General features: G+C 40.8%; 4 protein-coding genes across 9 annotated transcripts in view; all 4 read left to right on the top strand.

Moving 5' to 3' along the window:
- The first annotated feature begins 1,495 nt into the window (after positions 1–1,495).
- LOC114844541 (oocyte zinc finger protein XlCOF6.1-like) overlaps positions 1,496–16,377 on the top strand; it is a 37,572-nt gene continuing 22,690 nt past the window's right edge. The window contains exons 1-2 of one of the 3 annotated variants that reach the window (XM_055503562.1): positions 1,497–1,764; positions 2,966–4,136. In XM_055503562.1, the coding sequence (XP_055359537.1) occupies positions 1,593–1,764; positions 2,966–3,999 (1,206 nt within the window). In that variant the 5' untranslated portion in view covers positions 1,497–1,592 and the 3' untranslated portion in view covers positions 4,000–4,136. Of the gene's footprint in view, positions 1,765–2,956; positions 4,137–16,377 lie in introns of those variants that run through there. The other 2 variants (XM_055503561.1, XM_041068279.2) reach the window with 2 other exon arrangements.
- On the top strand, positions 5,144–7,727 carry LOC114844538 (zinc finger protein OZF-like). 3 transcript variants are annotated; one of them, XR_008692978.1, is made up of 4 exons: positions 5,171–5,427; positions 5,694–5,918; positions 7,029–7,386; positions 7,530–7,727. XR_008692978.1 is itself a non-coding variant. In XM_055503564.1 (4 exons), exons 1-3 carry the CDS (start codon positions 5,235–5,237, stop codon positions 7,076–7,078), a joined length of 468 nt encoding a protein of 155 aa, XP_055359539.1. In that variant the 5' UTR covers positions 5,171–5,234; the 3' UTR covers positions 7,079–7,125; positions 7,279–7,726. The 3 variants fall into 3 exon arrangements, 2 of the variants coding, with proteins under 2 accessions (XP_040924218.1, XP_055359539.1); XM_055503564.1 differs by having other exon boundaries at positions 7,029–7,125; positions 7,279–7,726; XM_041068284.2 differs by lacking the exons at positions 7,029–7,386; positions 7,530–7,727 and having other exon boundaries at positions 5,144–5,427; positions 5,694–7,000.
- Positions 8,169–11,402, top strand: LOC129602901 (oocyte zinc finger protein XlCOF20-like). Its single transcript, XM_029131997.3, has 2 exons — positions 8,169–8,440; positions 9,500–11,402. The coding sequence occupies exons 1-2, from the start codon at positions 8,269–8,271 to the stop codon at positions 10,357–10,359; spliced, it is 1,032 nt and encodes a 343-aa protein (XP_028987830.1). The 5' UTR covers positions 8,169–8,268; the 3' UTR covers positions 10,360–11,402.
- On the top strand, positions 13,069–15,924 carry LOC129602950 (oocyte zinc finger protein XlCOF20-like). Of its 2 annotated transcripts, none has more exons than XM_055503567.1 (2): positions 13,069–13,329; positions 13,679–15,924. In XM_055503567.1, exons 1-2 carry the CDS (start codon positions 13,158–13,160, stop codon positions 14,521–14,523), a joined length of 1,017 nt encoding a protein of 338 aa, XP_055359542.1. In that variant the 5' UTR covers positions 13,069–13,157; the 3' UTR covers positions 14,524–15,924. The 2 variants fall into 2 exon arrangements, with proteins under 2 accessions (XP_055359542.1, XP_055359541.1); XM_055503566.1 differs by having other exon boundaries at positions 13,071–13,329; positions 13,670–15,924.

Below are 16,377 nucleotides of genomic sequence, written 5' to 3'. Positions count from 1 at the left end.
TGACCTCCGGACAGGAAATGCACCCACGCTACAGTACGTCGGCAATTTTTTCTTGTGAAGATGTGTGATAAAGTATCCTACAGAAACTGAAATTTGACATTCAATAAATCCTGTTTGTCAAATGAGTACATCAGCGTTCCTTTACAGTTTCTCTCAGTACTTTACTACTACTACTACAACAGCAAATATCATCTCATTTTACTGTATAGTTTTTTGAAATACTCTGTTACTAAAGTATTTTACCAGGTTTAGGGAAATAGAAGGGTATAGAGAATATTTCAAAATAACGTTTGCCAATTCACTCATCCTTTTGGCAAATGCTCCACCTGATGCTGTGTTAAAAACAATGGGAAGGATTTGGCTGATACGATCACTGGGTTGTCCAATGTTTGGATGAAGAGTCTCTATGTGCACCAGACTTTGAGACATGCCTCATTTCATCTCTCCAACTAGCGCTAACTGTTGACATTTGTCTTATGACATTGGTAATGACTCATTTACATTATTGGTTTAGAGGAGTAACTAAGTTTCACTAGACAAGCTTCAACACTGTAGGAAGACCAACATAGCTATAGGGTGTGGGCGATCTTAGCCACATGGTTAATATACACTGATGTTTGAATTTGCACGTGCATGAGCTGAATTGCAGATGCTGAACGCCGTGGGAGCACAGACCATCGTAATTGACTGTGGTTGGGGAGGAGTCTGTGAAGAGTCTGTTGTGATAAAGTGGACACTTATGTAAACTCTAAAAGAGTCGTTGTCTAAAGAATGTCTGGGATAGACTCCAGAAAACAGACATTCACCTTTGAGTAAACACTTATTGTTGGCCACTGCTATCAGGCCAGAAGTTAGAATGAAACCAGAGGTCTAGCTGACGTAGGTTCAGGGTCTATAAGCCTGTGCCTTAGTCTTAGAGGTGCAGAGCCCCACGGACCGATGGACGACTTGCTGTCTGGGACGATGTGGTTCTCACTCCTGCAGGATGAGACCAGGCACCCTCTCGCCACTTTACTCTTGTCCTCTCTCCCTTGCTGATAATATTACGTCACCACTTGTAATAAATTTGAAATGTATCTTTCTAAAACGTAGTGGTGGTTTTAGTTTTTCTATTACACTCTGGCATCTGTAATTTTACATGAACATTACATTGAAATATTAAAAAACTGTACAGTATCGGAGCTGAAGGTCAATATATGAATTATTAAGAAGTACATTATCATATCGAAAAAGCCACGAGTACCTGTGTAATTATAAGGAACCAGAAAAGGGTGAAAGCTGCAAACAAGCCAGTTCAGTGTTTTATTAATAAACCATTTCTATCAGAGCCGCTGCATTATACTTCTATGCGGTTTTGGCTTCTACCACGCACCTCGGTAACTCACTAACGGAGAGGCCTCGATACGTGACCACCACGCAGCAGAGGGCGCAATATTCTACCTAATGTTATACACGAGAAGAAACGCAGACGTACGGAAAGTTACTAAGGTCCAACCGGAAGTACATCGTTCCCTGCCGGACCTTCGTAGTGTAACACCGAGCGGTGAGTGTAGCGGGTAAGTCCAAATAAAGTCACCACTAACGGAGCGACGATGTCTTCGGTTCAGCATCTGAAAGAGTTCATCTCCCAGCGACTGACCGCTGCTGCTGTGGAAATATTCGGAGCCTTTGAACAAACCATCGTCGAGTACGAAGAAGAGCTCGACCGTCAGCGCAGACTGTTGGACGCTGTGTTGAGACCTGAGATCAAACTCCACAGGATAGGTAAGCAGACTAATGTTCATACAACAAGCGAAGGAGACTCAGACGAGCCTGAAGCCAATCGTGGACAGTTGTAGGAACGAAATATGTCTTTATTCAGACACAGTGATGATACAGCTGTTCAGTTTATTGACAATATCAGTGTCAGACCTGTAAGATGTTTGATCAGTCGCTATAACGCAGTCGTCCAGTTAAACAACACATTCACTTAACAGTTCACACACAGGTCTAAACAGCTTCTTCAGTGTCATAATGATGTTTGCAAACTGTGTCAAAACACGGGAAATACGCAGTAAAAACTCATTTTGCCTTCAAACAATACAAGTTGCAACCAAGTACATGAACACGACCAATCGGTCATAACACAGTGGACAGCAAAATACAAACCACTGATCTCAGTGTGAACCAGTGCTTCATTGATTCATTGGAGCCTATTGCTCTTTTTAGTTTATGTCAAATTCACCTTTTGTTCAAAGAATTAGATCCAGATAAAGAAATAGAAAAAAAAGAAATGCTTTGATTTATTGAATCCTTGACATTCATTTTTCAAACAGAAAACTGAAATATATTCAATATTACAGAAAATACATGTAAACTAAAATACAGTCAAACCTATTCAAGGGTGAGACACAGCCACTGTTGATACTTAGTCTCTGCTTTAGACCTCCTCCATCCATGCCCATAATGAACAACACAGACCATTTTTAAGGCCTAAAACCTGATAGCAAATTGAAGACTTTTGTGGAGGAATGTCAAACAGGTGCTATGGTGAGTTCATACTGGTCTTACTGGTTTTTAATAGTTAGGAACAGATGGTTTTCCTTGGGTCACAAAGCTAAAACAATGGACTTTAGATAGTTTGAATGACGTCAGTATTAACTGGCAGGAGGAGGGAGGAGAAAATGTGTCCAGCCAATAAGAACAGGTTTACACATTTGCTACATGTGTCTGATGCACAGTTGTAATAGTGATGATGAAGACTTGAGTGGAAACTAGTTATGCAAAACAGGTCAAAGCGACCAATAAAAACTAAACAAAGGTATGACATATACTAGTTGATAAGGCAAGCATTAGTATTTAAAGAAATGTAACTGGGCCAATGTTTCAAAAACTGTCATCTCGAGGCATGTTACATGATTAGTTTTATGTATATTCAAATTAATAACAGGTTTCCTGTATTTTATTGTCCATTCAGAGATTCCAGAGATTCCAGATGTGTGTGAGGAAGAGGAGGAGGTTCCCACTCACCTGCAGATCTGTCATCACGTGAAGAAAATTAGTCAGGATAAAGATGATCCAAATCTTCCACAAATAAAAGAGGAACATGAGGAACCATCCACCAGTGAGGAAGGAGAGACGCTTGTTCTGAAGCAGGAGACCGATAATGTGATGAGTTCAGCATACGAGGACAATGCAGCGGAAGCAAATGCTGACAATCAACTCCTCTCTCACAACTCTGTTGTCACTCTCCATGTAGACAACTCTATGACAAAGACTCACACAGATGAAATTACTTTTAAATGTACCGTATGTAGTAGAACTTTTAAGGCTAAATGTGCATTACAAATGCATGTAAAAACCCACACGAAGCAACATCTGATATGTAACACATGTGGAAAGACATTTCTTTGTTTATCAGCATTAAAAGTGCACGAGAGGATCCACACAGGTGAGAAGCCATTTCTCTGCAAAATTTGCGGAAAACTATATAGACAAACATCTTCTCTAAGAGTGCATCTGAGAATCCACACGGGTGAAAAGCCATTCCCCTGTAAAATCTGCGGTAAACCGTTTAGACGAAAATCGAATCTAAAAGATCATCTAAGAACTCACACAGGTGAGACGCCATTCCCATGTAAAACCTGTGGGAAACAATATAAACAACAATCAAGTCTTAGAGTTCATCTGAGAATTCACACGGGTGAAAAGCCATTTCCCTGTAAAATCTGCGGTAAAACATTTAGACGACAATCAAATCTGAAAGATCATCTGAGGATTCACACAGGTGAGAAGCCATATGCATGCAAAAAATGTGGGAAATACTACAGTTATAGCAGCTACTTGAGAGTCCACATGAGAAAAGTTCACACAGGTGAGAGACCATACCTTTGCAATGTCTGCGGCAAAGGCTTCTTTGAATCCAGGGCTTTGAAGCAACACGTGACGGTGCACATAGGTGAAAGTCCTATTCCTGTGAAGCATGAGGATAAAGCTTTACAGGTGTTAGAGCCTTGTTGAACTACATGAGGTCTCACACAGTTCTGTGTGGGACTGTGCAAAAGCTCACAAACGGCAGCATTTTAGTTAAAGTTATGTTTATGTGGCGGATTGTCTTTTTCTAATTGCCTAATAATAAAAAGATTTGTCATGAAGTCCATGTGTTTTTAATTAGTAATGTATACATTCTTTGCTTAACTTTCCCTTCAGGCAAACTGCCAATAACGTGCACTACTGTATATGCTTCGACTTTTGTGATGACAAGACTTGACTGAATCTACAAATCTAATGAAAGCAGAATTTGGCAGCATTTCTACAACATCTTCTCCTCATGGATGTTTTACATGGTTTCTTATCAAGTATATGTCTGATACAAATGTCAATTGGTCTATTTTACATTTCTTAAAAAAATAACAAATGCTTCCATCTAGTGGCAACACTGATTTTTGTTTTACAGTGTTTAATACCTTTTCCTACCCAGCTCCAGTGTCTCCAGTTAATCTAACTGTGGACTCAGTGTCTAACAGCTCAGACTCCTGTAACCTCACTGTGACCTGCAGGACACAGGACTCTCACATCAGCACCACTTTTACATGTGTCAATAAAATCTGCAGTGAAGATGGAGACAAATCAAAAGCTACAACCTCTGGTGCTGTTCTTTATGTCTACATTGAGAATGACTCCATCACAGGTAGCCATAGCAACCAGGTCCGCTGGACCACAAACCAGGGAGCAAAGATACAGGATTTCTGTCATCAAGGTAAGTTTGAAGACAGACGTCTTAATAACACACAGATTAGACGATAGCTTGGTCTGTAATGTTTTCAAATGCATTAGTTTATTTGAGTTAACTACAAACGGTCCTTTCAGGTTTTTCCTGTCAGGGGTCACCACACTGAATGATTCGCATGGTTGTTATTGGCAAAAACTAAAAACGCTTTGACTTTTCAAAATAGAGTAGTAACACCAGTAACCAGTTTAAGTCTTCTACACCTGCTGTGTGTTACTTTGTGGTTCCTTTGTCAGTTATAATAATCCTGTGCTTTCTATGTTACACTTCACACTGAGTTGGGCTGTGAATGACCCTGAAACTAACTGGGCAGATAAGAAGTCCCGTCTCGACTTCCCAGCAACAAGAGATACAGTAATAAGGGAGGCACAGAGTTAGAGATTACATCACTTCCCTTCTTCACAAACACAGACATCACAGCTCTGAATAACAATAAGAACACCTTTAATTGTCTTGCAGTGGGGAAATGACCACTAACGGAGCGACAATGTCTTCAGTTCAGCATCTGAAAGAGTTCATCTCCCAGCGACTGACCGCTGCTGCTGTGGAAATATTCGGAGCTTTTGAACAAACCATCGTCGAGTACGAAGAAGAGCTCGACCGTCAGCGCAGACTGTTGGACGCTGTGTTGAAACCTGAAATCAAACTACAGAGGATAGGTAAGCAGACTAATGTTCATACAACAAGCAAAGGAGACTCACACGAGCCTGAAGCCAATCGTGGACAGTTGTAGGAACGGAAAATCAGACACAGTCATGATACAGCTGTTCAGTGTATTGACAATATCAGTGTCAGACCTGTAAAAAGTTTAATTAAGCGAATATGTAGTAAACACTAGTTGATTTAAAAAAGCATCAGTAATTAAAGAAAAGTATATGTATATTTGAATTAATAACCAGTTTCCTGTATTTTATTGTCCATTCAGAGATTCCAGATGTGTGTGAGGAAGATGAGAAAGTTCCCACTCACCTGCAGATCTGTCATTACGTGAAGAAAATTAGTCAGGATAAAGATGATCCAAATCTTCTACAAATAAAAGAGGAACATGAGGAACCACACACCAGTGAGGAAGGAGAAACGCTTGTTCTGAAGCAGGAGACCGATAATGTGATGAGTTCAGCATACGAGGACAATGCAGCAGAAGCAAACGGTGACAATCTGCTCCTCTCTCACAGTTCTGTTGTCACCTTCAATGTAGACAACTCTGCTATGTTAGAGAGTCCCACAGATAAAAATACTTTTATATGTACCACTTGTAATAGAACCTTTAAGGGTAAGAGTGCATTACAGAACCATGTGAAAACCCACACGAAGCAACATCTCGTATGTGACACTTGTGGAAAGAGATTCCCTTATTTATCAGTGTTAAAAACACATGAGAGGATCCACACAGGTGAGAAGCCATTCCTCTGCAAAACCTGCGGGAAACGATTTAGACAAAAATCATCTTTAAAAGTTCATCTGAGGAATCACACAGGTGAGAAGCCATTCCTCTGCAAAACCTGCGGGAAACAATTTAGACTAAAAGCAAGCATGAGATCTCATGTGAGGATTCACACAGGTGAGAAGCCATTCCTCTGCAAAACCTGTGGGAAACGATTTACACAAAAATCACATATAAGAGCTCATCTAAGGATTCACACAGGTGAGAAACCATTCCTCTGCAAAACCTGCGGAAAACGATTTACACAAAAATCACATATAAGATCTCATCTGAGGATTCATACAGGTGAGAAACCATTCCTCTGCAAAACATGCGGGAAACGATTTATACAAAAATCACATTTGGGATCTCATATGAGGATTCACACCGGTGAGAGACTGTACCTGTGCGACGGTGGTAAAGCCTTGTTGAACCACATGAGGTCTTGCACAGTTCTGTGTTCTGGGACTGTGCAAAAGCTCACAAACAGGACTTTTTTTAATTGAATAATGATGAAATGACTATTCAGATGTAGTGTTGGAAATATACTTCATTTTAATCATTTAAACATTCTTTGCTGTGGCTGTGACCTTGGTCTGCTCTGCAAGAAAAGGGAGTATCTGTGTGTGAAGTACTGAAGCATCTTTATCTGATGTGCTTGGTGCTGCAAATATTTTTCCCATGTATTGTGTGACTATGCACCGCCCCAGGGTGGAAACTATCCATATAACTAAGCTGTACTCTCTTCTCTATTTGAATAAGACAAGGTTGCATTTGCTGTAAACTGCAAGTAAAAATCCTAAAAGGTCCTGACTGGTTGTGTCTCTTTTATTTTAGGTATAACTACAAGGGGATTCAATTTTCCCCAACACATGAAGAACACATGACCTTAAGTTTGAGAAAAACATATCATACTGGGCCTACTGATCTGCAGGCAAGTGATAATGATGTCAAGCTCCTTCATCCTCAATAAGCTGCTACAGAATTTAAGAACTCATGTTATGTAGTTTGTTTTTTTAAACTATGAAGTTATAATTTTACGAAAGGAAAAAACAAAAACACTCTACTCTTCTACTATTGACTATAGTTGACGAGTCGGCATATTTCTTGTGAGGAAGTCGAAAAAAAGACAGTCTAGAGACATAGACAGCGTCTACGTTGGTGAATAACATGGATCATCCCGCATGTTGACTGTGTACGTAATCACCATTTTATGTAATGCAAATGCAAAAAATCATCCTTTCGATATCTATGCTAACTGTACAGAACTGTACTGACTTTGAAATGTGCTGCCACTGTCACTAACAGACAGTTTACTTGTCTACACTGTTTTTGCAGCATCCAGTGCTGTGACATCAGTGTTCAAGAAGGAAGGAAGTGGTGTACAGGATGTTGTCTCATCTGTGTGAATATTGAACTTTTATGAACATGAACTTTCAGATGATTCATGTTTTACAGTGTGGATACTAGTGTGTACTGTGTGTGATACTGTGTGGATTCTCTCATTCGATTTTAAAGCTGATGAATAAAGGAATTTCTTTCCATATGTTTTACATATCGTATGTATGCACATTTACCCTTAAAGGTTCTAGTACAAGTGATGCATTTAAAAGTCATTTTATCTGTAAGTCTGTCGCCCTCTTGTGGGGTTTTAAAAGTAGTCGCAGTTCTCAAAACATATACTAAAAAACAATATGATTTGTTTCGGGGGACAAATTATAATACACAAAATGCCACAAGCACTTAAAACCATGTGAAAACCTTGGAAAGCAAATACACGCCACAATAAAGTGACTTGTGTGCTGCATCTTCCCTGCCACTGTTATTTAACTGAGCAACTCGTTTGGTTGCGGTCACGTGACACATGACCGAACGATCCACAGGGATCCGAATGAACGAATCTCAATAGAACTGGAGCGCTCGCTGCTCGCTACAGAGCATGCGCGGCTCGGCTGTCACGTCACGTGACAACTGAACGAATCCTTGAGGAAGGAAGTTCACTGGAGTGAGTCGTGGAAGAATTATTGCACGCGAACGAAACACTAGCCAAAATAAAATCACCACTTACGGAGCGACGATGTCCTCGGTTCAGCATCTGAAAGAGTTCATCTCCCAGCGACTGACCGCTGCTGCTGTGGAAATATTCGGAGCCTTTGAACAAACCATCGTCGAGTACGAAGAAGAGCTCGACCGTCAGCGCAGACTGTTGGACGCTGTGTTGAGACCTGAGATCAAACTACACAGGATAGGTAAGCAGACTTATGTTCATACAACAAGCGAAGGAGACTCACACGAGCCTGAAGACAATCGTGGACAGTTGTAGGAACGGAAAATGGTTTTATCCAGACACAATGGCACACACACACACACACACACACACACACACACACACACACGGCTAAAATGGTTAAAAGGGGACATGATTGGTTTGTTTGACTCAGTGAGACATTAAAGTCTAACACATTCACATAACCCCATCTAAAAAGTACAAAGATGCAAGGACAACTTGTTCACAAACTACAATGTGGGTCAGGGGGTTCTAAAGAGAAAGCTTTTGATAGTCTGAATGACCCAAAAGAACAGGGCTGAAATCCCTGCTGAGCATTCGATAACAAAAAGCCAAGGCCCCTCATTCTTCCAGGTTTGCCTTTACAGACAGGACATCCTCAGTCCTACAGCATCAAGTATTAGCCACTGGTCATACAATGGGATGACCTGTGTAAAATGTGCAAAACTACACCTAAACATGTGTTCATATTGTTAATATTATATTGTTCTTGAATTATTTTGTTCATTTCTGGCCTAAAAACACTGCAAACACTCACAGACAGAACAGCCTCAATGTCTTACTACAACAAAAAGGGGAACATGTTAGTATCATCAGCACAAAGTTGCTGAAAGCAGCACAAGCCATCACAATTCCACTAAAGGGAGGATGTACACAAACTGGACAAAGTCACAGGTTCCTACAGCATCAAGCATTAGCCACTGGTCATACAACAGGATGACCTGTGTAAAATGTGCAAAACTACACCTAGACTTTGGGGCAACTAAACGTACCCTGGGTGAAATTAACCTGGGAACATCATAGCTGTACATAAGGAACGAACATAACATTGAGGATTAATCTGAGAGATAAGATGAATACTAGTTGATATAACAAGCATTAGTAATTAAAGACATGTAATTAAATTCTGTTTTTCATATGGCCAATTCTACCACTAATGTCATCTCAAGGCATGTTGCATTAATAGTTTTATGTAGATTCAAATTAATAACCAGTTTCCTGTATCTTATTCTGAATTCAGAGACTCCAGATATTCCAGATGTGTGTGAGGAAGATCGGCAGATCTCTCATCACGTGAAGAAAACCAGTCAGGATGAAGATGATCCAAATCCTCTACAAATAAAAGAGGAACATGAGGAACCACGCACCAGTGAGGAAGAAGAGGCGCTTGTTCTGAAGCAGGAGACCGATAATGTGATGAGTTCAGCATACGAGGACAATGCAGCAGAAGCAAATGGTGACAGTCAGCTCCTCTCTCACAGCTCTCTTGTTACCCTCGATGTAGACAACTCTTCTATGTCAAAGACTCACACAGATAAAATTATTTTTATGTGCACCACTTGTGGTAGAACCTTTAAGGGTAAAGGTGCATTACAGACCCATGTGAAAACCCACACGAAGCAACATTTGATATGTAACACGTGTGGAAAGGAATTTCTTTGTTCATCAGCGTTAAAAACACACGTGAGGATCCACACAGGTGAGAAGCCATTCCTCTGCAAAACCTGCGGGAAACGATATAAACAAAAACCCCATTTGGAAGCTCATATAAGGATTCACACAGGTGAGAAGCCATTCCCATGTAAAATCTGCGGGAAACGGTTTAGGCAACAGTCACAACTGGGAGTTCATCTAAGGAGCCACACAGGTGAGAAGCCATATGCATGCAAAAGATGTGGGAAACACTACAGAAGTAGCACCAGCTTGACAGTCCACACGAGAAACGTTCACACAGGTGAGAGACCGTTGCTCTTTAACGTCTGCGGCCAAAGCTTCTTTGATTCCAGGACTTTGAAGCAACACATGATGGTGCACACGGGTGAAAGCCCTATTCCTGTGAAGCATGTGGTGAAGGTTTTACAGGTGGTAAAGCCTTGTTGAACCACGTGAGGTCACATGAGAACAGTTTTGTGTGGGACGGTGCAAAAGCTCATAAACAGGACAGCAGCATTTTAGTGAAAGTTATGTTTAAGTAGTGCATTGTCTTTTTCTAATTGCCCAATAATAAATTATTTGTCATGAGTTCCCCGTGTATTAAGTTTTGTAATGTCCAGTGTCTATTTTTAACTTTTCCTTTAGACAAACTGCCAATAACATGCATTGTACAAAACATTGTTTTTTTGGTTGAGTGCTGTGTGTGTGGTTCTCGTTTTTGCCAATAGGTGGTGCTCTGTCATCTGTGTATCACAGCGGAGACTCTTTTGACAAACATATTTGCATACTGTAACATGGACATTACTCAATATTTGATCGTTTGTGACGTTTAGAACACTAGCTGTTGGTCATTTAGCATAGCATATGATGTTACAGCCTGTAGGGACGTGGTTTATTCTGAATGTGTCCGGATGCATCATATCCATCACAAATCTCGAAGCAAAGTCTAAGTCATGAATCTTAACTGTACAGTAGCAAGTAACTGTATTTGTTTTTCTCACCAAAATTGATTGAGTCTTCAAACAGAACGTGGCAGCGTGGAAAGGAATTTGGTAAAAAATCTAAGGCAGGAGGCCGATGAACTCTGAAGAATGAGTTTGAGGCAATTCACATACGTGCTTTAAAACTGTAAAAGAAAAAAGAGAGAGACTGAAAATCTTCTATTTGGTTGAAGCATTGAATTTGAATTAAACATTGTCATTAAACATAAACTAAACATTGAATTGGTATGGTTGGTAAAAATTATGCTATTTTTTAACCAATTATTATTATAATATTATTAACCCAATTCTGGGTTTAAGCATTGATTAAAAGGTGACGTCATGGGGTAGTACTATATAAATCTAACTTTTTTCTACTCCGTTCAACCATGTACTAGGTCAATTGAAAGCTAAAATGCATTTTCTTGTATATGTTTGAAATTATGTGCGTTGGTAAATCAACTGCTTTTACATGTTTGAAGAAATAAATAAATTCTTTATTTCTTCTTATCCAGATTTTTTTTCTGCTACAAAGGCCATCTCATCTATTTACTCTTCCTAAACGAGAAAACGATAAAAGGCCTCCATTTAGTGCCAAAACTGAATGTTGTTACACAATGTTTGTCGGATTTAATAAACATTGCGTTTTGCTTGTGCCGCAGTTCTCTTCTTTCATCGTTCCCTAACGAACCTATGATTGTATGTTGGAGAAATGGCACCTGTTTGATAGACTGATTTTTGTTTTGATTGTGCATGTTTTTATTGTCTTTTATTATCAGCATAGAGCTGAATGTATTAATTGTCATGATTGTTTGCCATATGGGGACAGTGAATGTGCGCTTTAGAATGCTCCTTAGTGATAAAAACATTTAAAGGTAATGCTTACTTTTGTTTGTGTTACGGTTTAACAGTGTCACCTCCAATAAAAGGACTGAACTGGAGCTGGAGGGAGCTGTACGCACTAGCTGGGACAAAATAGTAGCTAAAACAGGAAAAACTAAATCAATTCATAAGAAAGTTGGTTAAGAAAGCCAGATCTGTCCTGGGCTGCACAATGGAGTCCATCGAGGAGGTGGGGGTTCATCCATCGTGGTAACACCTCCCACCCCCTGCACCACACTGTGGAGGCTCTGACCAGCCCTTTTAGTCACACTGTTACACCCCCAGTGCAGGAAGGAGCACTACAGCAGGTCATTCCTCCCCACAGCCGCCAGACTGTACAATACATCACACCAGTGCAGTGATACACACCATATACTTCTATTTGTAACCACAACTTGAACTTTTTTCCGTTGTGTCATAAACCAACGTAAGTTTAAAGACAAACCTCTTAATAACAGTTTAGATGGTAGCTTAGTCTGTAACATCTTGAAATACTGTAACATTACTTTCACCTAGTTGAGTGCCAACACTATACACAAAGAACTCTGTTCCATTGACTCTCCATTCAAGAACAATAAAATCCTCTTGATCATCATCTTCCCTAAATTCCAGCTGTGCATCACGTTCTTTCTTCACAAACAGACTTCACAGCTCTGAACGCTGCAAACACAGTAAACACACATTTAAACTGTTATTGGTTGTATTGTTGTATGTAATAGTACAGATACATGACGATGGTTGGTTCGAAGGCTCCGAATATTTCCACAGCAGCGGACAGTCGCTGGGAGATGAACTCTTTCAGATGCTGAACCGAAGACATTGTGGCTCCGTTAGTGGTGATTTATTTTGAACTGAGTAGGGAAAAAATACAATGCCCTCTGATGTTAAGGCTAATACCAATAAGACTGTTTAAAGTTGGACAGATGGCAACCATGTTGCTCTGCAGAGCTGCTCTAAACACACTGACTCTCTCTGTCAACCTCATGAGGAGGACATTGATGGACTGGCAGACTGCATCACCAATTATATTTCTTTCTGTGTAGACACCAATGTACCTGATAAAAGCTTTCGCTGCCTTGGAACAGCCCATAGGTTACATTGATTTAAAATATTTATAGGGTATTGAAGCTGAAGCTCAATATATGAATTATTTAAAAATTGAAGTATGAATATGGAATGTATAGAGAAGTCGTGTCTGTGTAATAACTAGGATTCAGATCAACCTTGTCCAGGCTGCCGACGATACGTGACGACCACGCAGCAGAATGGAACGTTAAGAAGTTAAAAGCGGAAGTACATCGCTCACCGCCGGACCCTCGAACTGTAACACCGAGGTGAGTGTAGCGGGTAAGTCCAAATAAAGTCACCACTAACGGAGCGACGATGTCCTCGGTTCAGCATCTGAAAGAGTTCATCTCCCAGCGACTGACCGCTGCTGCTGTGGAAATATTCGGAGCCTTTGAACAAACCATCGTCGAGTACGAAGAAGAGCTCGACCGTCAGCGCAGACTGTTGGACGCTGTGTTGAAACCTGAGATCAAACTACACAGGATAGGTAAGCAGACTAATGTTCATACAACAAGCGAAGGAGACTCACACGAGCCTGAAGCCAATCGTGGACAGTTGTAGGAACGAAATATGTCTTTATTCAGACACAGTGATGACACAGCTGTTCAGTGTTTTAACAATATCAGTGTCAGATCTGTAAAATGTTTCATTACAGTTAAGTTTTAAGCTTAAGTAATTAAGGAAATGTAATTTAATACTGTTTTAAAGGGACAATCTTACAAAATGTGACAAAATGGGAACAAATGTCATGTCAAGGCATGTTGCATGATTAGGTTTATGTATATTCAAATTAATACCAAGTTTCCTATATCTTATTGTCCATTCAGAGATTCCAGTGATTCCAGATGTGTGTGAGGAAGAGGAGGAGGTTCCCACTCACCTGCAGATGTCTCATCACGTGAAGAAAATTAGTCAGGATAAAGATGATCCAAATCTTATACAACTAAAAGAGGAACTTGAGGAACCACACACCAGTGAGGAAGGAGAGACGCTTGTTCTGAAGCAGGAGACCGATAATGTGATGAGTTCAGCATACGAGGACAATGCAGCAGTAGCAAATGCTGACAATCAACTCCTCTCTCACAGCTCTCTTGTCACCCTCCTTGTAGACAACTCTGCTATAGTAGAGAGTCCCACAGATAAAAAGACTTTTATATGTACTACTAATAGAGCCTTTAAAGGTAAAGGTGCATTACAGACCCATGTGAAAACCCACACAAAGCAACATCTGATATGTAACACATGTGGAAAGGTATTTCTTCGTTCATCAGTGTTAAAAACGCATGAGAGGATCCACACAGGTGAGAAACCATTCCTCTGCAAAACCTGCGGGAAACGATATAAACAAAAACCCCATTTGGAAGCTCATATAAGGATTCACACAGGTGAGAAGCCATTCCCATGTAAAATCTGCGGGAAACGGTTTAGGCAACAGTCACAACTGGGAGTTCATCTAAGGAGCCACACAGGTGAGAAGCCATATGCATGCAAAAGATGTGGGAAACGATTTAGAATAAAATCAAGTCTAGGAAGTCACCTAAGGATCCACACAGGTGAGAAGCCATTCCTCTGCAAAACCTGCGGGAAACGATTTAGCCAAAAACACCACCTGAAAGGTCATCTAAGGATTCACACAGATGAAAACCCTGTGAGAAATGATTTGGATGAAAGTCAAATCTAGGAGTTCATCTGATGACTCACACAGGTTAGAAAATATATGTATGTGGTGGAAAGGTGTGGAAAACACAACATCAGTTTTGGACTCCACTCGAGAAAAGTTCACACAGGCGACATGCTGTACTGCTGTAACGTCTGCGGCAAAGGCTTCAGTGAATCCAGGACTTTGAAACAACACATAATGCTGCACACAGGTGAAAGCCCTTTTTCTGTGAAGCATGTGGATAAAGTCTTACAGGTGGTAAAGCCTTGTTGAACCACATGAGGTCTCACACAGTTCTGTGTGGAACTGTGTTTATGTTTATTGTTGAAACTACAAAACCTAATGAAAACAGCTCTTGGCAGCATTTCTACAGCATCTTCTGCTCATGGATGCTTTACATGGCTTACGTACGTAGTAAGTAGTGATGTACAGAATGTTCAGGAAGTTGTTCCTGAGAAGTTTATATTTATCGTTGTAGCATCCACAATGCATATTGGGACGGAGTTAACCTGGGAACCCTAGAACTGTCACATATATCACCTGTGAAACTCCTTTCTGGGGTTTCCAAGCCAGCACCAAGAGATAGCAGTCTTAAAGCTGATAAGTGAACTAATTAAGAATGGAAAGACCTTTATTCAAACCCAAAGTTCTGGTTCAGATGCATCAAGCCTTCAATGGTCATGAAACCAAGTTTGTCGGTCATGTTTTCAGTAGACAATATACTGTGATTTGATGCAAGATTGGTTTGTGTACAAGGTTTATTCACCAACTCACATAACAGTAAAAGTAGAAAAGACCTGAGACACTGCACACATCGCCTCTGACCCTTATTGTACAGAATGTCCGTGTTGTTAGACCAGCCCGGTTTATTGTACTTGGTCACTCTTTTATGTGGAACACCAGTTGTTAGCCACCGCCAAGCGACAGAGCAATCTGTGGATAAAGCGCCTAATGCTACCTACCTACCTGTTAGGGGTAATGTAAACCATGCGCTTCATCCGCAGATTATTCTGTCGCTGAACGCGCGCGCTAACAGGTAAGTAACGTCAACTGGTGTTCCATATGAAAGAGGCAGCATGTTAACTGGCGACCGACTTCCGGTGAGTTTTACCTGAGTGACATCCTGTTAGCTGTCCCCGTCAATGCCTTGGTTTACGTTGCCTATCTTGCAGCGCATGCGCTCTCCGCGACAGAGTCATCTATGGACGGAGCGTAGCGTTTAACTTGTGTTTTGTGTCGTGTTTTTTTGTGAACGATCAGGAGCGTCTTTTCCTTTACCGATTTAGCTGGTAATTGCCGGCAGGCGCTATCAGCGCCTAAGTAAGCTGTGGGTGAAGCAGAGTCAGAGCGGTGCAGGTCTCAGCTGACGGTTGAAAGTGAATGCTGTGAACTAAATAAATGATAGCGATTTCGCAGACCAAGCTTTCTGTCCGTGTCTTTGGTATCGGTGACATCTTGAGAGATTCTGCAGCAACACTGGGCGTCTGTCTCCTCGTAGATGGTGTTGATCAGCGGGAAGCACCAAGATCCTGCACTGAAATCCAAGCCTGGCTAAAAACTGCATTACACATCAGGCTGTTTAAAAGCATTGTTAAAGTAAACGTGTTTATTGTGGTCTGATAAACGACCACACAGAGTCACAACGGTAGCGTTACTAGAACACACCCACCTTAACTCCAGCTGCATCATAACATAGCATGGCATTACTAATAGCCTGTCGGCTAACATGCTACATTAACATCTGATAGAAACAACAGTTTGACCTTCGCGCAACTGCGTCACCTCCGCAAATCACGAGAGTTAAGTCACACTTTATACAAAAGAATATAAGCCGTCATGTCTGTCTGATCATTAATATAATTAAAGTCATCAGTC

Source organism: Betta splendens, chromosome 17 (assembly GCF_900634795.4).
Source record: "Betta splendens chromosome 17, fBetSpl5.4, whole genome shotgun sequence".
Classification (NCBI taxonomy): domain Eukaryota; kingdom Metazoa; phylum Chordata; class Actinopteri; order Anabantiformes; family Osphronemidae; genus Betta; species Betta splendens.
Note: the sequence above shows the minus strand (reverse complement) of the source record. Positions and strands in the feature narration are given on the sequence as shown.